The sequence below is a fragment of the Lygodium microphyllum genome, chromosome 19 (assembly GCF_053477565.2).
Source record: "Lygodium microphyllum isolate KBCC chromosome 19, Lygodium_microphyllum_v1.1.10, whole genome shotgun sequence".
NCBI lineage: Eukaryota > Viridiplantae > Streptophyta > Polypodiopsida > Schizaeales > Lygodiaceae > Lygodium > Lygodium microphyllum.
The window spans coordinates 70191358-70218528 of NC_141153.1; the positions used below are offsets into that span (position 1 = coordinate 70191358).

The window sequence follows — 27171 nt, forward strand, 5'->3', positions numbered from 1 at the left end:
CTCAATCTTAATTATTTGTCTTAAAACTTCACTTAAAATATGTATATCAAAATCCATTATAATTTTCTCTTCCATGTTGTATTATGTATATTTGGTTGTGCAATTTCCTTAACAACAAGTTAAAAGTGTGTGTGCATAGATGTGTTTGAAAGTTCCGTGTGTGTATGTAAGTGAGTGAGTGAGTGAGTTTGTGTGCGTGTGCGTGCGCGTGCGCGTGCGCGTGTGTGTGCGTGTGCGCGTGTGCGTGTGTGTAATATAAAATTTTCCTCACATAAGAATGAATCATATAGGATTATTAAAATTTTAATAAATTAACACAATTTCAATCATTAATTCAAATATAAAAGTAAAAAGTACATATAAATTCAAAATTGAAGAGTTATTTATAATCAAACAAGTTCATTAGATTATAAAAAAAGTATAATTTGTCCTTTGGAATGTATAAAGTATCACAAGGTATACAAAAATTGTTGAACTTTGTCTAAAATGAGTCAATGTAGGTTTGAGTGCATAAAGAGTCTTAACTATTAACTGCATCCATACAAAGGATAAAGGTAAGACCCTAACACCTAATGCATATTGTAGGTGTCGATGTGGGACCCAATTGTGATCTCCATCACACCTACAAAGACAGTAGACATACTAAACCCTGATAATAAATATCAATTTTACATGGAAAAACAATGCAGCTTCAAGACATAGTTGATTATTCACAAAAGTTGATAAAATAACCACCACACAAGTTACCAACAAAAGCATCCACCATACCTATATGAAAATGCTACTCTAAGTACATATTGACTATGATAAGTCATTATTCTTTATAGTCAAGGTAGATATGTTAGTCTTACATATGTTGGGATAGTCACAAGGTGTTCCAATGAAATATCATATAGTTACAATATAAGTTATTATCCACCCTCAGCTACTTAATCATTTGGATCTAGTAGTGGGGAATTCAAATCTAGAAATCCTACTAAATTTGCAATATCATCATAACAACCACATGTGTAGGTACACTTATAATTTCAAACAAGCAATGTAGTCAAATATTGATACTAATATGACTCATGTAATTAGTGCTGCTATGTTTCATAATGACAAGAAAAACATCCAATTGTTGTAAGTACACTAATTCAAAGGAAACATAGTCCTTAGGCCCAAAGAAACTGCAATAAATTAAATTTATTGAGAAAATCATATCCCAAAGTATCATTTTCTAGTTTGTCATTGAACTAGCTATTCAAAGAGGTATTCATCAACGTAGGTTTATGTAGCAAAGCAAAACCATATATGAATACCTTAGAACATAGTTGATCTTATAGATTATAGTAGACATTGTCAGAGAAACCTATCTTTAGACTAAGGAAGCCATCAACACAATCTTAGTAGGTATACACAAGCATCAATGAGATATAGTTGGATCATTATGAGCCTTTTTAAGGGGAATGAGTAATACAATGTCTCTTAGCTTCAAGTCATCAAAACTAGTTTCAATTAAAATCAGCATAAAAGACCCCTTAATATAAGGTGAGCTCAATGTGTGTGTGTGTGTGTGTGTGTGTGTGTGTGTGTGTGTGTGTGTGTGTGTGTGTGTGTGTGTGTGTGTGTGTGTGTGTGTGTGTGTGTGTGTGTGTGTGTGTGTGTGTGTGTGTGTGTGTGTGTGTGTGTGTGTGTGTGTGTGTGGAGATGCCACAGAGTTGTGTGCTTCAATCCATATTCATGTTAGATGAAACAAATCATACCCAAGAAGTACATGATGTCAGTCTACTAATACGTTCAATAATTCTCACTAGTATGCTCATGCTAATATAATTCCCCTTTATTCATTAGTGATTGTTGTTTTTTGAGAGGACAAAGGTTATTGGAGCAACTTAGAAGGATTTTATATAGGGTGTATTTTACCCCATTAGAGTCATCATAAAGAAGTTAGAAGCTAGTATTAACACAATATTAGTGAGTTTGGGAATCTCCCAATTTCCATTTTTTGAATAATAAAAAGATGACACTCGGATAACATGCACATAAGTTTCTCAAAACCATATGATGTGACCTATCATTGGAAAGCGCTTGAAAAATGGAATCTATCGAGCTATAAAGCACTCGATTTGGAGTTATAGTGTTCAAGTTATGACAAATCCAAAGATTTGACCATGTGTCCCAAACTTATGGAAAATTCCCATTTTCCCTAATATGGTGTTTATTAAAGATTAAATAAATTTTCAAACTAATGTGATGAGCTCCCATTAGCTATAATCCTAAAAAACGAGCTACTAAATGATGCCAAACCCTATGGGCTAAACAAATCCTTAAACTTGAGTTCTAAAAGAAAGTTAAGCATTAAACAATTTTAATTTAAAAGGGTCAAAAAATATACTTCTTAAGAAAGGGAAAACTAATATACTTAAGCTAGGAGTTTAGGAAAAACACAAAGGGATCAAGCATTGTTAGTATGCTCTTTACATTAACTATGTTCTTATTCCATATATTAAAACTGAAGGTGGAATACAACAATTGTAATCATGTCGACCAATCATTCATATCTTTTCCCCTCTCTCTCAAAACCAGATATAAAAATCATATTAGTACATTGATTCAGTGCTCCATCCTCAAGGATAGTAATCAAACGTCTAGGTCCTACTTATTGTTGGCACATATGGTATGCAATCACATATGCTTCTAGATGGCATGGCTAGCCATAACAAATGACTAGAGTAGCACTGCGACATTATTCAATTTTGCTACTATTACAGGAGATAAGATGTCAATCTAGCTGACTACCAAGATCCATGCTTACCACCACTAATTTTGGCATATTATTTCTCATATTTTGGATTTAATAATTACCTAGCTTCATAATTGCAAGGCATGAACTCACACTCACAAACATGGAGCATGGATTATCCAACATATACGAGCCATGTGAGAATCATTTAGCAGGCACTAAGGTATATAATACTACTCAATTCATGATAAGCGTAATAATGCCAAAAAGGCTAGCAACTCAAAACCAATGCAAATCATGCACCTGTCAAACAAACATATCGAGAACATCACTCAATAGCAATATGGAAATTCATTCAAGTCTAAGAAGGGAGAGCTCATTTTGCAAGTAATCCATATACTAGAAGCTAACCCTTACAAATGCAATCACCTGTAGAGGGAATCCCTAATCTGGTGGCAGGAAGAGATGGAAAATTTCCATGAATAAAGGCAGGAATCTTGCCCTTGACTCAAGGCCTTTACATGGCAAAAACACAATTATTACAATGTTATGACGTGGAGTATCTATAAAAGGTATAGGTAGTAGAATAATGCGAAAATAGCTTGATTTATGAAATTCCAAATTCATCAATCAATCCTATGAGTGGACATGCTTCTAGTAACCCTCATTTTTTTGGGTCTAATTACACTCATTGAACCAGTGGAAAGCAAGTAGGCCCATCCTAAGTCAACAAAATTTGGCTCCACTGACCAAGAGCAATGGGATCTGCATAATTTCAAGATACTCAAAAAACAAGAAGAAGACAAGGAAATCCATCAAGTGGCTTATCAAAGTATAGTATTTAATACTTTCTGTGTAGGTATAGGCATGCATGTACATGCAAGATTCGTGGCAATTACACTGCAAAGCTTGGATAACAATAATGTGAGATTCATAGCAGCTTATATGCTCCTTGCGAATCATGCTAGTTGTGAGCTAGAAAACATACTCAAAATTACAAGGGGGTAGGGCACTATAAAATTTTGGATATATATATATATATATATATATATATATATATATATATATATATATATATATATATATATATATATATATATATATATATATAGAGAGAGAGAGAGAGAGAGTGTGTGTGTGTGTGTGTGTGTGTGAAATATATAAAGTTGTAGATATTTATGCATATGGATAGATGTGCTTATGCATGCATGCAAACAAAATATTTACTAAACTATCAATGGGGTCTAAAAATGTCCAAAAAACATTATATATCTTAATGGTTAAATTTGTGAGAAGGTATAGTAAAATAGCACTTATAAACTTTTTAAAATATGATGCAAACCTAGAGAGAGACAGAGACATAGAGGTACAAACTATAAAAACTCTTAAATATGACATGGAGAAATTCATCATTTTAAATGATGTATATATTGAACCAATAAGATCTTTGAAACTATTTGAGTTTAAGAATAAGCTGCGCTTAGTGAAAAATAAGAAACCCAAGAATGAACACAATGGCCTAGGCTTTCGCAAGCCAAAAAAGACTATGAAATCCTATGCATTTACTAGAACATGTACAAAGTCTTTTGCATCATCATGTATGCAAATTGTAGATATAGTACAAATAAACTCAAGTCATGTAGTAACCACATCACAAGAATTTGTGGTACATTAGATGGACCAAAACCCAATTCAATGTAGAAATGGAACAAATGAGTTTTGAGTGAGATTCTGTCAACTTGAGGCATACTTCATAATAAATGTGCATAATTAGTACCCCCATATATTGTTACAAGTTTATATACCTTGCAAATCAAATGTGATGTCTACTTAGCCACGTGGCAAGTTAGAAGAAGAAAACATTTAGAGCTCATATGAAGCAATAGATATAGAAAGAAGATGTGTCTTTTGTATGCATATAGCACACATGACACAATGACTAGGGGTTACTTGGAGTACACCACCATGTGCTACTATGAGGCAAGAATCCAATCTAAGCTGGTTAGAAGACCAAAGCCTATCATGAAAGCACACCTCCATGTATTATCATAAGCCAAGAATCCAATCTAAATCGGTTAGACCAAAGACTATCATGATAGCAAAAGTTATGCCATCATATCTATAGTATTCTATGCCACCATTTTTATCTCTACATGACCACTCCTTGATAGCTTTCTTATGACTATCTTTTATCCTCCCTAATATTACGATAGATCTCATTGGTTAAACACACCATAGAAAAATATCACAATTGGTGAGAACATCCATGTAGATTGATTGCTAAACTCGAATGATGGTAGTTGATTGTATCATGCTATACTTATGTTGTAGAAGAAATCTCTCTTGAGGTTGTTGGAAGTAAGTGGTTTCCATTGAACATATGATGGGACAAAGAGGGTGACATAAATGGTGCAAATTCATCAATCTTTCCATAGACCTCATCTAGACAATTTGGATGGTGCACATATGTGCATACTAGGTTGCTCAACATCAAAGACAATCTCTCAACTATAAGAGTTCATGTCATTAAATCTTTGGCAAAGAATGAAAGGGGATACCACATTGAAGGGAGCCTAAAGTGAAGAAAAGATTGATTTACATGTAAGGACAAAAGGGCTAAGCAAAGGCCAAAATCCTAAAGAAGATATAAAGTCTTTATGTGAAGTGTTGTAAAGTGAAGGGACACCCTTCATACATGGAGAGTAGAGAAGGTGCTATTGGGGAAAGCTATAATTTGTAAACATCATAGTGGAAATAGAGTTTATAAAGCAACATCAAAATTATAGACTACCAAACTATACATGGGACATATCATAAAGGCCACGATTGCTTTTACAATTGTACAAGAATATATTTTCTTAATGGCTAAGGGATGGTCATTTCCATAGTTATATATTATTGTTATCCACCACCATGCTATAAGTCTCTCATGATCTTGAAGGGCACTAGATGACAAGGAGGGAGACCCAAAGAGTGTCACTAGCACTATTATGGCTCAAGCATAAAGAGAGATAATGCTCACCTCCTCCTCTAGTGTTGGGTATGCTGTAACTCATTTATTTTCAAGATCACAGGAGATACTAGTTATAAATGGGGATAAAATAGGGTTGGTATGAACATCACCACCACTTTCAAAGAGTGATTATTAGATATCCAAGTCAAATTATTAAAAACCATGTTTAGGTATTTGGAGAGCCTTTGCCCTACTACCTTTACTTGTTGCACACATATAAAATAGGGATCGTATTTTCTTGGTATACCTAGTATGTTGATAGGCACTTGAGGGATCAATTATCTCCTTGGTCCTATAAGAAATAGCTTTCACTAATTTTATCATTTTGTAAGAGATATAAGTAGTCTAAGGTTACCTTATGAGTCCTTAGTCTAATTGAGGGTGTTGATCAACAAATTATGGTGCTTTTTGTTGATTTCCTTACTTGAGCAAGAATGCTTGTTTTTTTGGAGATTGCAGACTAGTAATTTGCATTGGGCGCATACGATCAACAGTACTATGGTGCTTTGGTAATTACCTTGGCTAGAAGGAGAACAAGTATATTGTACAAACGAGTTTGGCCAAGTAGAGAGCATTGAATGTTCATGTTATGCATAAGCTATAAAAATCAAAAGCATGTTTTATGCTTCTTAATGGTGAAACATCTTGTCAATAAGAGGGGTTTCGCTCGTCGCACAATTGGAGTTTCCCATGAATCTAAAAATTGTGCATAGCATTTTGCAATTGCACCAAATGTGGAACAATTATACAATAGAGGTATAGTTTGCTGTGTAAAGGTATGAAAAGAGAAATTCTTAAAGGGTTTAGGACATTTTTTGTCATTAATGTATAAGAGGCCCTATAATGCTTGTCAATAATGTGTAAATGGCCAAATAATGCACTTTACTAGTCCATGCAAGTGCCATTGCCTGATTGACACACATTTGTAGTATCTATCTTGCAAATAAATGGCTTGGTTGGAAATGGCAAGTCCTATTATGCTATTTATAAACTCGTGTTAAAGAGTTGACATGTGTAGCTTGGAAGTAGTTCCTATAGCTACCATGTGCACTTTAGGTAGTCCATTTTGTAGCTCCTCCGACATTATTTTGTGAAGGGAAATTCAAACAAGTGGTGGAGAATTGGAAGGGCATGTAATATGTTCCTTTTGCGTGGTACATTCCTACCATTCCAATTGAAAAACTAAAGGGAGCAATGAAAGTAGATACTAAAATGAGAAACCTAATCAAATGACTCGTGCCTTTGAAGGTGTTTGGTGTCTTACCTTTGTAACAAGCCATTTGGTAATGTTTCTAGTGATGATTTCATTACAAATTTTATGTGATGTGTCCATAAGTATCCCAAGTACAACATATTATGAGGCAAGATGCCCTCGAATGCACTTTAGTTGTCCATGCAAGCATCATTGCTTGATTGATACACATTTGTAGTGTTGGCTTGCAAAAAATGGCTTGATTGGCAATAGCAAATCCTATGCTATTTATGAGCTAGTTTTGTTGAAGAGTTGACCTATGCAACTTGGAAGTAGTTCCTCAAGCGTATGCACTTTAGGTGGTCCATTTTGTAGCTCCTCCCCCGTTATATTGTGCAAGGAAATTCAATAAAGTAATGGAGAATTTGAAGGGCACGCAATATGTTCCTCTTGCATGGTACACTCCTACCATTTTGATTGAAAAAATAAAGAGAGCAATGAAAGTAGATACTACCTAAAATGAGAAACCTAATCAAATGAATCCCACGCCTTTAAATGATTGGTGTCTTATCTTCATGAATCAATCATGCAGATACTCCTTTTGAAAATGAAGAGGACAAAGAAGATTAGGATCATTAATAATAGTAATTATCATTCCTAATAAATGCTAATTGTCATTGTAGACTACTACAAGGCAACCACATACAATAAGTTGACAACTAATTTCTAAAATATTGCCACCTCCATTAATGCCACAAGCAACTAAGATGTCACACAACATGCAAAACATTTGGAGAGTAAGATGAATGCATATGATGTTCATATTTCATTATTATGTCTTGCCAACAATAGTGATGGCGTACGGGTCAGTGTGCAACTTGAGATTATGACCTATATCTAGCTAGAAATGGAAAATGTTTTAAATGATGTGTATGTGTGTGTATGCGAGCTAGAAATGGAAAATGCTTTACACAATGTGTATGTGTGTGTATGCGAGCTAGAAATGGAAAATGCTTTAAATGATGTGTATGCAAGTGTGTATGCTAAAGCAAAGTCTCCCATCTACATCAACCCAATGAACTGCAATTTACGTGCGCGCGCGCGCGTGTGTGTGTGTGAGTGAGAGCGAGGGAGGGAGATTCCAACGAGTTTGTTGGCGATCTGAAGGGACTAACAAGGATGGAACTGGTGAAAACTACCACTTGGAGAGATTTTAATATTGTAATATAGAACGTGCAAATATTTTTTCTTATTCAAGGAAAATTTACACCCAATGTGTTCACTATGGGATACAGCATATGCCCAAAGTTATAACAGTAGGGCACAAAACTTGGTGTTTCTACTAGTTGGCTCCCTCTGGCTCAGGATTAACAAGTATTTGTGGTGCCGAGCCAATACTTCCTACTTAATAGGATAGCTACAAACCAAAATTCACAAAGTTAGATCAGCTAGGGCCATCTTGAGGACTACTCATTACATGATTATGAGATTAAGGAGGAGGCACCAATTGGTGTGTGTTTTTCACCAGCCCCATCCTGAGATGTGGGTTTTAGAGAGGGTAGATCTTCAGCACTGGCAATATGAAGAGGGAACAATGTGACCGCTCAAACATTGGTTTTTCTTCACATCATTTGCTTGCATATCTCTACACATTTGAGATCGTGCAGTCCATGGTCTGTATTATAATTTCTGGCATTGAGCCATCAGAACTGCATATCTTTACCATCTCAGTATGTGCAGCATTAATCAATAGTTTGGGCACAAGGACGGTGGAGTCACAAATAAGATTGGCTACACCACCACCACAATGGGCATGGTAACTGCAGCAGGTAAACAGCCTAGCTGATGAGATCTAAGGCTGGTCAAAGGTGGTAACGTTCTCATCTTTACATGGCTTCTCTTGTGCAATGGCCTAGCTTCCACTGGGCCTCCATCACCACATCCTGCCGGTCCACTGATGATCATTCCTTACTGCCCCCATCATGATTGACAATAAACTCTTTCTATATTACATGCGTGCATTATTTACAATCATGTAAGCCGTCGGATTTACGCACTCGTATATCCATGTTCCATTGTTACATCTTGAGTTGTGACATGTGATTTCATCTTGGTATCATCCTTCAAAATTGCCCAAGCTAAACATGTAACTAGTTGAATGTTGCAAAAAGGAAACACACAACATCAATATACATCAACAGAATCAGCACCCTAACTAGATATACCATTATCATACACAAACTGCTCTCATAAATACCAAATACCATATGTATGAAGAATGGACCTCCACAGAATGTACAGCTAGAAATTGGTTCCCTATTTACAAGTGTAAGTCCAAATATAGGATCTCTGGCTCAGAGCTTAGCAAGTATACAGACAATAGCATGATATGAGCCGGAGGAACAATCACCAATCTATTCAGAAAATTTTAATTTGACAGTTGCCCATTTGGATCAAATCATTTCTTACAACAAGATCCATTTGGATGTCAAAGCATCCATTGCACATTTTATTGAACAGTTGAAATTGAATAGAGAAAAAATGGCCAGTGGGAAAAATGTAGGGATTTGAATTGATCCCTCTATCTCCTGCATAAAACATATGGTCTTCTTAGAAAATTAACTTACCAAAGAGAAACCTAACTTCTCAGATAGAATTAAGAGAAACCTGCTGAGAACTGAAACATTTGAGTATGTTACAACAGCGATATCCATGTATGGTTATCTGCAAAAAAAGAACAGCAATAGATGCCTTTATAACACCTGCCTCAAAACTAACAAACAGAGAGATAAAAACCCACAAAATACAGAATACTTATGTCTACCTGGCTTAATAATCTATACCCTTGCCTCCACACCAAGGATTGACAAGTGATATGGAAGCTATTCTTAGTGATAGATGCCCTAGTTGCCGTTGTTCCTGTGCATTCATTGCAAGATAATCTTGCATTCGTCTCCTTTCGTCCCAATCTGTATTCAACCTCCTCGCAAACTCTTCAACTTCTCTGCAGTTGTATTGCATACTATGTTAGATATGCATACTACTAACACAGCAACCAACGGATTAATATACTCACCTATCAAGTGCCTCCCTCATCGAAGGGTCGAGATCATCATCTTCATCGAACTCACTATCAAAATGTTCATCAAATAAACAAGGACCTGGCTTCTGAAGCTCCAAATTAGAAGACAAGCAGGTCCTTGTAACATCAAAGTCATCACACATCTGCTCAACAGCAAGTAGCAGTATGAACACAGAATTAAGCTTATCTTGACTACACAAAGGTACCCTATGCCAAATTGACTAAGACCATCTCGTGATCAATAACTGAAATGAGAAAGCCTAACTTACAACCTTACTGTCTGAGGAGGTCTCGGCAGCCACATCCTTTGCTGGTTCTTTCTTCTTCTTATTGCGCTTTTTCTTACTTTTTTGCTTGGAGCCTTTAAAGTACACAAACCCGCTACATTGTCAAATGAAGGCTTTCAAGAATAACATTAAAGGAATGGCTCAATTTAAACATTATACATTCATTTCAGACATGTGTGGCATCTCCATTTACAGATCAAGACGCAGAAGGACAGCTTTGTTAGTAAGATCTATCATAGCACACCTAAAAGCTCGGTGTTATCAACAAAATACCATTTTTCCTCGGACCCTACTAATAGAATTCCCTTGGATGGTAAGAATCCTGATTTGAGTAAAATTTCTATTTACTATAGCCAACAATCACTGACATCATTAAGAGAGACCTGAAATTTAGTAGACTATAGAGTGTAGACCCTAACTTGTCACCATAACAGATTAAATGTTAGGGGGGTACCCCACATCAAAAGATAAGGCCCTGCACCAACTGTAATCAAATACAGTTGGAAAGGCTTCCAAGTAGTACAGGACGCACTAACTGGGAAGAGGAATTTAATATTGTCAATGAGTATCCCCAGGGATCATCTTTCTCAACTTGAGATGGACAAGGGGGAATAGATGTAAAAGCCCCTCTAATACCACCAAATTAGATAAACATCCAGTACCTAATAAATCTGACCTGCGTGAATAAGTCTGAAGTGATAAGCTGAACCTCAGAATTATACTCCATAAAACCTGCTTCATACAAGACCGCATTTATGGCCAACAAGTTTGGAATTGCAAGAATTCATTATTGTAGAACTGGAAAAATTCTGGAGCAAGCAATAATAGAGAATGAACATGTAAAAAAGCAAACACAATGGGAATACAAGCTTGTACACTGGCCTATTAGAGATTTGGTCACACCTTCAGTATGGGCATAAGCATGTACAAGGCAGATTAGGGCAGTTTACGCAGTCATACCCTGTTCAGGGCAGGTCCGGCAGAGTTTTGCAGTCACCATCAGTTTAGGGAGCGATTTGGGCAGGATGATCAGGGTGGACAGGTCGGATAGTTTTGCCATGAGGCAGGTGTCAGAGATTGGCATTCCCTGAACACATAGATTCAGATCTAAGCAGTTTCTCCAAGCAGTCCACTTGCCAGTCAGTCCGTACAGCAAGTGGCGGGGAGTGCAGGTGCCACGTGACAGAGTCGGTCAGGTTTGTTGCAGTCGAACAGTGTAGGTCAGACCAACTGCTGTCCAGTCGGCTGCATGAAATGCAGATTAAATGCAGCCGACCTGCAATATCTTTGGCATTTTTCCTAGCCTATTTATTGGCCCTGATTTCAGCAGTCTTCAACAGTTGTTTTCACAGATTTCAGGCTGCAGACCGTGGAGACTACTCTCGGGGCTGATGGAGACTGAGATCTTCGAGGTGGAGACATACACAAATATTCTCTTTGCACCCATGTATATTTCTGCAACCTTACACAGCATTCCTCACCGCAGATTTTCTACATTTCAATGTCTCTTTCTCTCTCTCTATTCTCTCTCTGTTCACTCTTTGTCTTGGTCATTTGCTTCCACATTGCCTCACTCTGACAGCAGGCAGCATTTTCGCAGCAGTTTTTTTATTATTTTATTGTCTATAGCAGTCGGCCCGATCACAGCCGCAGTTGGCCAGTTTTTACTCGCAACTTGATCATTTTTTATTATTTTTCACAGCCTATATAGGTTGGCTTGCTCCTGGTCACACATACTTCAGTTTTCATGCAAACTGAGAGAGATCTCTAGCTGCTTATACGCAAACAGCCCTTTGTTCATTCTTTGCAATATTGAGCATTCTACTCTCTTTCTCTCTCTTTTTTCCATGTTCACTTCTTTCTTTCAATCCGATCGTAGGCTTTTGCATTCGCTGCATTCTAACAAGGTATTAGAGCAACATTGAAGAGCTGATCAATAGCGGCCAGATCTAAAGAGCAAGTTTCGACACAACACCAAGGCTGCATTTTCAACATTCAAGGGTGAGTGAAATGTCCCTCTCCAATCCAACCTGCACACGAGACACAACACAAGCCAAACTCACCATAAATGGGACTGGATATCAGACTCACCTCCCAACCATAGAGCCAAACCGGCTCACCTCGAGCCTAGGAGCTAGCAACACTCTGGACCGCAACCACATCCCAAGGATTGGCGTCTCATACCACCAGCCCACACCATCTTGGCATACGGATGCATCAGCAAACAAGCCAAGAGTCCAAGAGTGGTGATCAAACAAACAATAGGGCCTAGCCCCAAGGTTCCCTTAGAGCATTTGCACTAAGTCGTTGCATGACCATTGTGACCAGTGCTACTAGCACCCATCCAGATGTCGAGGGACATAACACTTCCCCCATTATGAATTATTGTTGTCCTCAACACATAGTAACAAGGGACACCCGTCCCGGGCCCCCGAGACGCAAAAACGCCGTCCCGAGATGGGACGCCTGTGCGGGACGTGGAGGTGGAACGGGGGACATCCCCGTTCAGAAGCGTCACAAGGGGACGGCCGTCCCCCTGTCTTGGGGACATGTTGCCTGTCGGAGACAGAGGACAGTCACCATCCCCCGCTTTTTGGTTGTCTTGCCTCCCGTGCACTCCTGCCAGGCCGCCTCTCGCATCTCTCGCCGGACTCGCGGCTCCTCCAACACCTGCTCCAGCTACCAACTCCCACTCCCCCCGCAGCCCGCCTTACTGCCCGCCCTGCAACCTGGCCCACAACCCTTCTTCTTCTTCTTCTTCTTCTTCTTGTCTCCTCCTCCTCCTCCTCTTCTTCATTATCATCATCGTCATCTTCTCTTCCTTCTTGCTCTTTGCAGCTTGGGCTCCTAGCCTCCCTACATCGCGCACCGGATCTCGCAGTGAGCAACTAAGCAACCAGCATGGCTTCTTCACGACCGGCTCGTCGGGTCGGAGGGAGAGGTAGACGCACCGACACATGGTAATGATGGGATGACGTAAATGCTAAACGCCCATCAAGTGGAGGCGGATCACGCCCTTGGTCATGCAAGCTATGTCCATATCGGCGTACGAGTGGCGCAAATAAAGTAAGGGCCCATTTATTGCATGAGCCAAGATTGGAAGTGCAATTTTGTCCCAATGTCACGCCGGAGAAGAGAAGGGAGCTTCTAGATCGTGTGGCTGGACAAGAGACTCTATTTGCATCGAGGCGTGCACGAGTGGGGTCGATCCAGCTACACTTGCGGCAGCAGCGGTGGCAGCAGCTGATAGGCCTAGAGCTTCATCTACAGTAGCGAGTGTGGCATCCACAACACATGGAGTCGCAAGATTGAGTCCATATTCACCATCAGTGCCTTCGTCCTCAACCATTAGATGCCAAACTACTCTCGAGGGAAGTTGGAACCCAATTAGAAAAGAGGAGACAGATTCAGCAGTGGCTCGTTTCTTCTACCATGACCATATTGCATTTCATACAACCAAGTTTTGAGTCCTAACAAATTGATATGCTCGAATCTTTACTATTTACATTTTTTTCCCTTAAATAATATAATTTTTAAATTTATAACTTGGTTATAACTTATATAATGTAAACTTATAACTTTTTCTAAAATCATGTCATCATGATAGTTATTGTGTTTATTGTTTTATGTCCCTAGGTCGGAGTACTTTAGAGCCATATTGAAGAAGATTGGAGAGTATGGACCTAACTATGTGCCTCCCTCTTCTAAGACTTTACGCACTACCTTGCTCGATAAGGAAAAGCATGTTGTGGAGCAAGCTGCAACAAACGTAAAGAGAGGTTGGTAGGAAAATGGCATCACACTTATTGCTAATTGGTGGAGTGGCACAAGAAAGAGGTCTATCCATGGCATTGTAGCTTATTCTCGAGGGGAGATGTATTTTATGTCAACCCGTGATGCTTCAGGGACTAGGAAGTCCGCAGATCAACTTGCAGTAGAGTGGATCTCTACCATTGAGATTGTTGGGTCACATTTTGTGGTTGGTTTTGTGGCTAATGGTGAGCCCACAAATAGGCAGCAGGTGCCATTGTTAAGGGAGTATATAAGCATATCACATTTTCTTATTGTATAGCGCATTGCTTGAATAACCTTTTGAAAAATATTGGTGAGTTATCATGGGTTCTCCCTGTGATACATGATGCAAATCAAATGGTTACTTTTATTTTAAATCACCAATACCTTCGCTATGAGTTTACAAAAAGGTCAAAAAAGATATTGTTGAAGTATTCAGACACATGGTTTGCCTACAACGTTTTGATGTTGGGACACCTCACACAATGCATGGGTGTAGTGAGACAGTTGTTTGTCAATGATGAGTTTAGTACTTCTTCATTGGCAGTCACTCCTGTGGGCATGACATGCAGAGAAAATGCAGAGAGCAATGAATTTTAGGATAATGTAAAAAAAATTTATGCAATGGTTGTGCCTATTGTACAATTGTTGAGACTCGATGGTATGCAGCCATGTATTGGCAAAGTGTACGAGGGAATGGATAGGATGATTGAAAAGTTAAAAGACTTAGTGCCTGATGCTGAGCAATATGAGGAGATACATATTTTGTGTATTGAGAGGTGAAATGCCTATAGCTCACCTCTGCATTCAGCTACATTTGTTTTGGACCCTGAGTTTCAAGGTAAGAATCAAGAAAATGATGCTGAGGTCAATCTCCATTGGAGGCAAATTCTTGAGCACATGGTGCTTGATGTAGACACCAGGCGCAAAATTAGAGATCAGCTTGCTCTCTATAGGAGAGCAAAAACTCTTATGGCTATGCGGATGCTCTACATGACTAATGCAAGGTTTAGGCACCTTTGTGGTGGGAGGATTTTGGATCAAATAGGCCAGAGTTGCAGAAGTTGGATGTTCGTATCTTAAGTCAAGCAATAAGCTTCTCTTGCTTGGATCAATTATGGAGCATCTACAGTCATGTTGCTTCAAAGAAGAGGAAATGATTTGGTCTTTGTTAGTGTCAACTTGAGAATGCTTTGTAGAAGTGTTACATCACAAGCTGATCCATTTACCCAGTGGGAGATGGAGCAGGAGGAGAAGCATACTCGTTATATGGAGACTATGCATGGCACCCATGATCATGAGACTAGCACTTTAAGAGCTGCAGATGCGCATTTTGCTGGAGATGATAATGATTCCCTCTAGATTTGGCCTTATTCCTTGCTAGAGTTCATTTTGTATGTTGGTTCTAGGTTTATGGCTGGTTATAGCTTGGTATCTAGCTGCCTATATGATGTCATGACCTATTGCCACATGGCACAGCTTGTAGATGCTCATTTTGTTACAAATGATGATAATTGTTAATTTCCTTTAGATTTGGACTAATTCAATGCTAAAGTTCATTTTGTATATTGCCTTATTGGTGATTACAGCCTAGCAGTCAACTGGCTGCTGCCTACGCCCTAGGACCTACATGATGTCATGAATGATAAAGCTACTTTAGGCTTTCGTCTTTTACTACTCAATGTTGACTCTTTTTCTCCTTGAACATTTGTTTTTAGTTCCTATCTTTGAAGTTTCAAGTTAAGCTTTCATGTCACATTAACAATGACAGGTCACAGTGGAGTTTGGACGCATGCTCTTTTGTAATACATTGATTGTTAAAGTTTATCCATACGGTTTGTATTTGTCATTTGCTCATCTCATGTTCGTTATGCGATATGCCAATAAAATTCAATGAAAAATGATGTTTTTAAAGCTCAAACTATGCTTGTTTATATATTTCATTCTAGTAGAGTCCAATGTGATGAGCTGAAAACTGTTTTATATGTGAAAATGCATTTTTTTAATATGTCGTCCCCCCCCCCGATCTCGGTTTCCTGGTTTTGGCCGACCCCCATCCCCGACTCCGACCTCGTCCCTCGTCCCTTGTTTCTATACCTCAGCAATATCCTCGGGAACAAAGTGAGGAAAATAACTCTTCAATGAATATACTAACTCCTCAGTAGCCTCCACCTCAAGGCGGTTTTTCCACTTGATCAAATACTCAAGATAAACGGTCCAACAAGATCGTTTAATCCTAGGGTCAATAACCCATTTGGGTTCAAGTGAAATGTAGCGGGCAGTACCCTCAAGCCACGAGACTTCCTCAATCAAAACAATCTGCTTACCTTGTTCCAATCGTTCTTTCGAACGACTCATGTGGAACACAGGATAAACTCGGACTTTGATGGTAAATCCAACTCATAGAATATGCTACTTATCTTCTTGGTAATTTGAAAAGGACCGCGATGCCTCGAAGATAATTATAGCACTTGCTAGTAGTCATTGAATCGGAGTCTTTTGGGACTTTAAGATAGACCCACATATCTTTCTGGAGTTCTCTAAGAATACGATGTGGTTAGTATGGTGGCCTTCGCATAGTGAAGGTTCGATGTTTAGCAATGGCAATGGTTGAGAGAAAGAGAGAGAATGTGTGCGTGTATGTGTTTTTGTGTAAGCGAGTGAGATGCACGACGTGTGGATACAAAGAGTTGTACCTCTTTTAGGTTTTTGTGATAGTTATATGTAAAGTACTAAAGTACAAGTACTAAAGGTGTGTTCATACCCGAGCACGTATAAAAAGCACGATGGCCCTTTATTCCCAACAACCTTCTACCTAAAGGCAACATGCCTTATGATTAAGAAAAGAATCAACTAAATCTTAAGTGTATACAAAGCTGAAGTACAAATACTTTCCAACTCCCATCATCTGTTGGCAATGAGCAAACCACTCTGCTGGAAGACCCTTCATGAGAAGATCTACAAGATTATCATCTGTATGTACCGGACAAGCTCAATGCTTTTGTGGTGAAGTGCATCCCTGATAACGTGATACTTCACCTATGTGTGCTTTGCCTTTGCATGAAAGACAAGATCTTGTGTTAGCATGATCGTACTTTAACTATCACAATGAAGGACAAGAGTCTCAGTAATACGAAGCTCTCCCATCAGACCTGAAAGCCATAAAGCCTCCTTACATGCCTTAGTGGCAGCCACATACTTTGCCTCTGTAGTAAACAATGCAACACGCTTCCGTAGCTTGGAGATCCAAGAAATTACTCCCCTTGTAAAGCTGAAAATATAGCCTGAAGTAGACTTCATGCAATCAGTATAACCAACATATTCTATATCTATAAAGCCAACAACAAATGCTTCTGCTTTCCAAAGCAAATGTCCAAATCCTTTGTACCCTTAAGATATCTCATGATACCTTTCACTGCTTCCTAATGCTTTTAACCAAGATGTGTCATATACCTGCTAACCACTCCCATTGTAAACGCTATGTGTAACCTGCATTCCTTCCGTTGATGGATGGTTAATCCTTGATTACAACTTAATTACAGCAGCAAACAATTAGTGCAAATCTGAAAATACAAATTTACCTACTGATCTTGGACAATGCACAGCCAATTGGCACCCCTTTCAATATTTCTTTAACTTTATTGAAGAAAAAATTCATTTACAATGGGATTCTCCCAATCCCTTTCGGTACTCCCCTTGCTGTTCAAAATCACCAACAAGTCTTTAATCTGATTTGCCCCTTGATTTCAAGCAATCAATTGGCCTTCACCCGCTTTGATGGAGATGGAAAAATGCCCCAAATTCAATTATTTGCTGGTCCCTTCACTTGAACAAACTTTTTTTAAAAAAACTTCACCCCTGTTGAATCTAAGTCTTGGAGCTTCTAATTTCTAGTACGCTTCCGGAGGTTGTTTCTAAACCCTAATTTCTGTTGCATATTAGGATTTACATTAGAGAAATCTAAAATTTTTCATCAATCTCCAAAGGTCCAAATGCTGAGATCTTCAGAGCAAGACTGTGAAATGGTTGGGAGATGAGAGGGAAAGCTATAAAGAGAAAATTCAAAGTTTTGTCGCGAAGAATGACTGAAAATCAATCAAATGCACCTGTTGCCCTGCCACAATAAAATGTAGATACAAAGAACTAAAGAAAATCAGTCATTTACTGCTACTGCCCTATCTCAACAGCCTGTAGATGCTATCACCTGCTATTGATTGGTCTTCTTCTGCCCCTTGCTGCATCAGAAGGGCCTCCAATGGCTGCAAATCAGACCGGCAGACTCTCCTCCTCTCTCTCTTACAGGCTGAATCATAAAAATGCCTCTCTCCAACCTCTAAAGGCGTTTTTCAGTCTTCCATGGGCAATTTGACAAGTGTCAACCTTCCCAAATGATTTTTTCAGCATTTTTCATAATTAAATATTAATTTTTAGTCTTAAAATACTGAAAATTAATCTAATAACTATTTCAATGCCCTGAAAAACAATCTAACTAGCCAATAATTAAATTGGATAGGCAACTTCCATTCTCGAGTGTCTTTGCGCCATCTTTGACCATCAGATTGCCATTAGGTACCTGTGAAGAAAACTGCTAGGTTTTACGCTGAGGACACACAGAGTGTACGACCACGATAGAAACACAAAGAAATAGACACAAACATAGAGGGCAAAACTCAAACACAAAAACTCAAACACAAACAGAAGAAGGTAGAGAGAGAACACAACTATGAAGTGAACGAATATTGTAAATGAATGTAAGAGTATACACTGTGCTCAAGGGCAAAGCAATGTCGAGGTGTGACGTCCACCGGAGACGGATCCCAAGTCTGTGACCACAAATCGAAGTATAGGAGTGCTAAATAGTGAATGGCAGCAGACTGGTCACCAAAACGCAGTAGTCTGGAGGCTGAAAACTGGTAAACGCAGCAATGTACCACCGATCAGAGGCTGAAAACTGCGCAAAGTCTACTGTAAACAACAAGCTGAAACAGTGTCTGATGTGGCTGGTGATGACTAGATGGTCAAATCGCAGCAAATGATGATATCGCCAGCAGCTGACGTCAGCATGGATAAAGGCACCAGTACCAGGAGCAAACACGGATGGAGTGGCAGCAGCCTCGAGGACTAGACAGCCACGTGGGAGGAGGCTGATGGCTGAAATCTGCACGTGGAGTGAGAAACTTGCACAAATGAAATAAGGCTGAATGGGGGCAGCCTGTCCATTCATAGATATGGAAGGATGCCCTAAAAATTAGGGTTTCCACTGAACTCCCTCGAACCGCTCCCCGTTTTAAAATTTCCACTCAACCCTCTCGAACCACTCCCCGTTTCAAGGTTTTTACTCTAAAAGAGCATTTTTTTGTGTATTTTAGGATTGTTTAAGAGGCTAATCGACAAGTAATGCATATTTTAGCTCAACGCCCCCTCTTAGGCCCAAAACCGAGCCAAACACTGTGATGTTTATTTACCCCAAGGCGTCTCACCCCAAAGCAACCAAGGCATTAGACAAAGGGTGCATGTCAGCTGCCCAAGGGCCTACCAAGACTACAAAGGCGATGGGTATCTTACCAAGGGAATCCAAGTAGTGACTCTAGAGAGGATAGGGCATCGGACAAAGGGTGTACGATGGCTGCCCAAAGGCCTACCAAGCCCTGCGGATGGAACCACATGGAACTTTTTTTTTTGAAATAAGTGAGGGGAATTTTATGGTGTGCGGCCGATTGAGTAATAGTGACCCAGAAGATAGAATTAGGGAGGGTACACCCAACACATCACAAAACAATGCAAACCCATCTAATCAAGGTGTCGATGATGAGGGAAAATAGGTGATGAGGTATCCATGTGATGGAGGATGGTGGTGCGGTGACAAAAACCGCCGGTGGAAACACCTTAATGAGATGCAAAGTATGCTACATACTCAAGAATGCTCATTTAACAGGTGCAACTTGAACAATGTTCCTCATGGGGAAATTGTTCTCTTACCCAAGCGCCCTAGTACAAAGATGATGAAATCATGCAATGCAAAGGACAAGGTACAACAGGGGAAAGAAGCCGATATCGAAGACGAAGTGCTGAAGCCTATAGAATACCAAGAAGGGTAGGAACCCCCTCTCAACTTGGATGTAAATACCAAAGAAGGAAGAGGAGCCTGAAGTCGATCTTTGGATAGTCTCAAGAACCATAAGAAATAAAAGCAGATGAAGTGGATGAAGCACCCCGTTAGAAGAGCAAGGTAGAAGACACTACCGTAATAGCATCGAGAGAGATGCTGCACAATCCACCTCGAGAAGGCAAACCGCCATGCTAGAAGAAGAGCAAGCACTCCTAGGATGATGAAACCGTGAAAGAAACAGTATGCATCTCCACATCTCTAGCCCAGGTAGGACCAAAGCAATCTGCAAGTTAGCCCTACACAGAAAGACAAAACCCTACAAAAGAGATGAGAATTTGCAAACACAGAGGCTAATGATGAGATGCTCCAAAGCAAAACATAACAGAAAGAAAATCTAACTCAAAATAAATCAATGAATGTGTATGTGTGTGAGTAAATGCAGCGGAAGTCAAAAGAATGAAAAAGCTAAGGACAATGAATCCTATGGGCCCGACTCTAAGAGTGCGAAAAATGAATGCTAGACTAACCTAGGGTATCCGAAAGGACCTAGAGACATGCTAGTCTAAGAAGATGGCTCCCATTGCGTACATCCAATAGCAGGGCGCTGCCAAGGGAGCGCCTTACGAGGTGGAGAGAAAGGTGAGATAGATGCATGAAGTGCAACGAGATCGGAACCTGCAGACCAATCAACCAGTCCCTCAAGGGTAGTGAAAGAGATGCGCTGCTAAGGCTGTACTCAAGCCACATGTCCAATAGCAACAACGGGTGCTGAAGGAGTAGACGAAGCAGGAGCGGAAGACGTAGCCCCATTGGACTGTGTGGTCGCAGTAGTCTGCAAAGTCTTTTTAGGTAAAAGACCTTGGGCCTTGGAGCGATACTCCTCATCCACATGGCCTGCTCTCTGACAGTGTGTGCAAAACCGGTTTTTCTTAGGGAGTTGCTACCAGATAGATCTAGATTCTTTGGTTCCATCTAAGGAAGAGAGGGCTTATGTGCTTCAGCCTCACGGAAGGCAAAACACCCCTCTTGTCATGTTGTTGGCTGTCACACCAAATACAGCGCCTCTTAAAGCCTTCTCTCATGGTTCTTTGAGTTGATGAACATCCTCGTTCTTCAACTTTGACATCCAGCTTCTCCACCTTGGAACTAATTTCTATAAGATTCAGATGACAATCACCCATGCTATTAATGAGTTCATCCATAACATCATTTTTAGAAGGAACAGAAGAAGAAAGAGTTGGTTGATTAGTGAAAGGAATAGGGGATTTTGAAGGTGGAGCAAGCTCCACCAATGGAGTTGTTGAAGTTGAAGTAGAGCTTAATCTTAGTCGCATCCGCTCTCCTTGAGCAATCCTATTAACTGCATCAGTAACATTTGTCCATGCAGTCTTAACTCCTGATTCGGAGGTAGCATCTTCTAGGCAATTAGAAAACTTCTCTTGTAGAATGGGATTTGCAGCCTTATGGAATAATTAAATCTTCTGACCTTCCATACTTTGTTGGTAATCCATGGTCTTTTCCAGCAAGATGCGGATTGGGCTGCATTCAAAAAAAGTGCTACGCAATGAATTCATCTTAGAAGACTTTGGCCTAATGACAAAGAAAAGGTTCACTAATTGGGTTGAGAAACCCAATAAAGGTTTAGCTGCAATATCTTTATACCATGAATTTAAAAGTAAATTTGGACAACTTGATGTTGAAGAGTTACCCTTTGATTGGCTTACCTTCGCATCTTGCGAGTTCTTGCCACTGGTGATTTTCCCTCTTGAAGAAGAGGCAACCAACCCCCTCGACTCTGAATAAGGCTGTGATGAGGATTTCTTGTGGACTTGATCATGCAACCTCGTGTATCACAAGAACTGGCACTCAAACTCATAGAAGGTTGGCAATCTAGGGGAGATGATGTATTGAATGAAATTGAAGTACTTTTCGCGCAACTTATTCAAGAAGAATGTAACCTGATTATCATCTGACTTTGGAGAGCTAGTGGTGGCAAACTCGGCAAGTAACCGCCTATATTCAGCCGGCTTGACTTTCACATCATCCCCTTCCTTAATAGAGAACTCTTGAAGCTCAAAGTCAAGATTGATGCGCCGAGTACGATCACGAGCCGCATAGCAATCGAGAAGGTGACTCCAACGCTCTGACGCTAGCGGAAAGTGCTGCAACTAAGAGTGAAACTCAAGAAGCAATCCCTACATCAGCTCAACATTGGATGTGGCATTGCGGGCTTTCCATCGACAAAAGTAATCAAGGTGAGCTAGTCGAGGGTCCGGCATAGGCTTAGACCAATGATGAGTTCCCAAAGACCTTGAGACTCAAGCACTTGTTACATGAAATTAGACCAAGTGGTGAAATTTAACCCGTTAAAACGTGTCTTATCCATGAAGGCATTCTTGGCTGTTGCAACAAGCGTGGTAGTGCTCGAAAATGGATAGTGTGAGAAAGTGTAGTGGGGGTAGGATGGGGGAGTGGAGTACACTTGGGAATGGGCCCCAGAGTGCCCATCAAGCATGCCGGTAGTGTGCAAGGTGAATCCATAGGTCGGGATGGGCTGACTAGGCATAGGCATGGTAGCCACATGAGAAACCCAAGGAGATAGGATGGGAACACGGGGAGCAAAAGATGGGAATCCCTGCGTAGATGTAACCTAAGGAGAGTGTGAAGATGCGCCATAAGCTAAGGATGGAAACCCATGCGTATGAGTGGTCATGGGAGATGTGAAGCTAGGGATAGTGAGGGGAGTGCCCATCACAGTCTACCCAAGAGTTATGGGTGTGCTCATTTGCTGAAAGGTGAGAGGCACTGTGTTAAAGGGTGGCATCCCCCCTAACGAAGTACCATTGTGCAAAGAGATAGAGAATGGGGTGAAAAAGGAAAAGGTGCTAAGAGCGGAGATGGAAGATCCAACCCCTAGGGTGTGTAATGCAGATCTAGAGTGTAATCCAAGGTTTTGAAAAGATGATGAGAGGTAATCAAAGTGTAATATAGAAAAGGATGGGATGGGAGGGAAGTGAGAAATGTGTGTAATATGCTCAAATGAAACAAAAGTTGTACATGTACCTAAATTCCATCTGCTTCGTGAGCCTCCTCTATTGAAGTTCACATACGCAAAGCCATCCAAATCCTGTACCTCAAGAAGAAACAGGCGAGAGTTTTGATTCATGCAACATAAAAGAATTGTACAAACCTAACATTGGACCTGGCTAAGATGATGAAGATGGATCGCTGGACGTTCCGAATGTCGTATGTCCTCCATGATCGGAGAGCTGGCCAGCCTCACCAACCGGTCCGAATGTGATAGCAAAACTAGTAATAAGGGTGTAAACATCACCTTATTTGTTGCGATAGTACTCCTCAAAGTCCTCCTCCGTCATGTTAGTGAAATTTGGTGAGGTGGAGTGTCGTCCTCCTCACCAAGTCCATAATGCCGTCTTAGGGCCTCCAATGATGGAGAAACCTGATAAGACATCATAGGAACTGGAGAAGAAGGTGTCTGGGACATTGTGATTCGGTTACAAGTTGCATTGTGTGCCTCGCACAAAGACTAGCTCTCCACAATATCTGTAAGATACTATTTACAAGAACACCGGCTCTAATACCATATAAAGAAAACTGCTAGGATTTGCACTGAGAACACACAGAGTGTACGACCACGACAGAAACACAAAGAGATAGACACAAAGACAAAGGGCAAAACTCAAACCCTAAACACAAAACTCAAAACTCAAACACAAACAGAAGAAGGGAGAAAGAGAGAACACGACTCTGAAGTGAATGAATGTTGTAAATGAATGTAAGAGTCTACAGTGTACTCAAGGGCAGAGCAATGTCAGAGTGTGACATCCACCGGAGACAAATCCCAAGTCTATGACCACTAGTCAAAGTGTAGGAGTGTTGAATAGTAAATGGCAGCAAGCTGGTCACCAAAACGCAGCAATCTCGCGGCTGGAAACTGGTAAACGCAGCAATATACCACTGATCAAAGGCTGAAAACTGTGCACTATCTACTATAAACAGCAAGCTGAAACAGTGTCCGATATGGCTGGCGATGACTAGATGATCAGATTGCAGCAAATGATAATGTCGCCAGCAGCTGGCATCAGCAGCAAGAGCAAACACGGATGGAGTGGCAACAGTCTGGAGGGCTGGACAGCCACGTGGGAGGAGGCTGATGGATAAAATCTGCACGTGGAGTGAGAAACCTGCACAGACGGAATGAGGCTGAATGGGGACAGCCTGTCTATTTATAGATATGGAAGGGCGCCCCAAAAATTAGGATTTCCACTAAACTCTATAGAACCGCTCCCCGATTTAGAATTTCCACTCAACTCTCTTGAACTGCTCCCCGTTTTAGGGTTTTTACTCTAAAAGAGCATTTTTTAGTGTGTTTTGAAACTGTTTAAGAGGCTAAACAACAAATAATGCATATTTTAGCTCAACACCATTAAACGCCGCTTCTCTAGTGTCACCAACTGACACTTATGGCCAAATGAACGACCTAGGCCAACAACTGGCACCAGATACCACCAAGTACATGTGCGACATAACTTATAGCAACTTTTGCCTTTGACATCCTGTGATTTCTTCGAGTCTCGAGCTTGTAAATTTACTTTAACCCTAGTTGCACCTCACATGTGCAACATTTACTTAATCATGTGATTAAAAATTAATCCACATGTTAAGTGAAGTTTCAAAAATACATGTCCTCATGACAACCTTTCCTTAGATCGGGCAACACAAGCACAAGACATGAAGTCATCTTTTCCTTCAACTTTTCAAATGCTGAAATTTCCACTGTTGTCCATCTAAATGGCACATCCTTCTTCTGCAAGGCGTGCAATGGAGATGCAATTTCAGCAAATCTGCGTACATACTTCCGAAGGTAAAAACATAAATCCAAGAAGCTACGGATCTCATGCACATTCCTCGAAGGTGGCCATGATCGTATTGCTTCAACCTTTGCAAGGTCCATGCAAAAACCATCAGTCGATACAATATGCCTCAAAAAGTGGATTTCATGCAAGAAGAATTCACTTTTCTTGTCATTGATAACCAGCCTATGGTCACGCAGTTCATTGAAAACATTATCCAAGTGTCTTCTATGCTCTGCCTCGTTCTTTGAATAGACAATCATGTCATCAAAGAAAGTGCCCACAAATGCTCTATGTGGTCTGAAGATACGATCCATCATCCAATTAAAAGTGGTAGGAGCATTCATAAGTCCAAAAGGCATAACAAGAAACTCATACAATCCAAAAGATGTCCTAAAAGCTGTCTTTGGCACATCTTCTGGTCTAATGCGTATCTGAAGATACCCACTTTTCAAATCTGTAAGGCTAAATATGGCTGCCCCTTGCAATCTATCCACAACATCATCGATCCGAGGAATCGAAAAGCGATTCTTTATTGTAATCTTGTTCAAAGCATGATAATCAATACACATACGCCATAAACCATCCTTTTTCTGCACCAAAAGCACTGGAGGAAAAAAAGGAGATAAGCTGGGCTAAATCAATCCTTTTTCTAACAGCTCATTTACCTGACTCATAATCTCCTCCTATTGGGTTACACTGACTCAGTAGGATGGCTTATTAGGTGGGCTACTTCCAAGGATAAGATCTATGCCATGATCTTCTAGTCTTTCAGACAGTAGCTACCCTAGAAGTGACTGAGAGAAGCAATTAGCATACATTTTCATAAATGACATGCGATCCTTCTTTGACTTAGAGATGTTCCCAACATTCTCACTATCATCTTTATCCTTAGTAAAAACCAAGTACGCTGAAAGATAATTTTTCATTACTTTAGAAACGACAACTGTAGATACAACAGGGACAAATTCACCAAGTGTGAGTACCTTACCCTTATGCTGAATAGTAATCTTTTTTACACGAGAATCAATCGCTACATGCATACACTGACACCATGGCATACCAAGCAATACATCACAACCCTCAAGTGGAGCAATGAAAAACTCTTTGTTGTCCATATATCCTTGTATGTGCAACTAGAGCTTTCAAATGAGCAGTGTGATGGGCTCTACATGGCCTTTATATGCCATTCCAACTTCCCCCATGGGTTCCACTCATCCTCCTTGATCCCTAGACAAGCGGCCATATCAACAGAGATGAAGTTGGCTCATGCACCATTGTCAAAGAAAATCAATGCATGCTGATCCCTAATTTTGCCCCATGCTCTGCACAACTCAGTAGCATCATCATTGGACTGATCACTAATAACATCGGGCGTCAATCCCACTAATGTTTTAGGCTTCTTTCCTTTAGAATCTCCCTGATTTTCTGATTTTCCATCTTGCTGCCTATTGGGATAGTCCCTTGCAATGTGACCCTCCTGTTCACAAATAAAACATTTATCTGCAGCCATCAATTCTCTACTTTGTGCCAATGTTTTCGAGTTCTTTCTTCGTTGTTTTGGCCTTTTTTCAGACCGATTTTCAGATCTGCCCCTTTTCTCAGCCTTAAGCAACTTTTTATTCAACTTCTCCCCACTCTCTAGGAAGCCCGAATCCTTCCCACGCAACAAAGCATCGGCTGTAGCAGCAACCTCTATAAGCTGAGACATGCTAAACACAATGGATTTAATGCAAAAATCCTTGATTCCTTTGGGCAGCCCACAAACATATTTTTCCACTTACTCATGAAGGGGTACGGGGCAATAAGAAGTAACAAGCAACAACGCAACCCAAAACTTCCTATTATATTGCTCCAAATTCTTACATTCCTTAGCATCTAGCTTATTCCAATCATGATGTCCACCTCAAAGGTACTTGTCAACCAATTCAATGCAAACATTTGCTTGAATTGTACTCACGTTGACGGTGCTCTACCTTGCATCAAAAGAATGAACCACCATTGTAATGCATTCCCTTTCAAGAAAGTGGCTGCCTTTCGAATCTTTGAGGACTCCGTGAAGTTCCCCCCTGAATAGGCTGCATTAAACTACTAAAT

General features: G+C 40.2%; 1 protein-coding gene across 4 annotated transcripts in view; it reads right to left on the minus strand.

Moving 5' to 3' along the window:
• Positions 1–8189: 8189 nt before the first annotated feature.
• Positions 8190–27171, minus strand: part of LOC148020005 (SKP1-like protein 21) — a 32952-nt gene continuing 13970 nt past the window's right edge. The window contains exons 6-10 of one of the 4 annotated variants that reach the window (XM_087700255.1): positions 10285–10373; positions 10007–10155; positions 9755–9934; positions 9598–9654; positions 8190–9518 (exon numbers count right to left, since the gene is read on the minus strand). In XM_087700255.1, the coding sequence (XP_087556381.1) occupies positions 9760–9934; positions 10007–10155; positions 10285–10373 (413 nt within the window). In that variant the 3' untranslated portion in view covers positions 8190–9518; positions 9598–9654; positions 9755–9759. Of the gene's footprint in view, positions 9519–9597; positions 9655–9754; positions 9935–10006; positions 10156–10284; positions 10374–10975; positions 11032–27171 lie in introns of those variants that run through there. The other 3 variants (XM_087700254.1, XM_087700256.1, XM_087700257.1) reach the window with 3 other exon arrangements.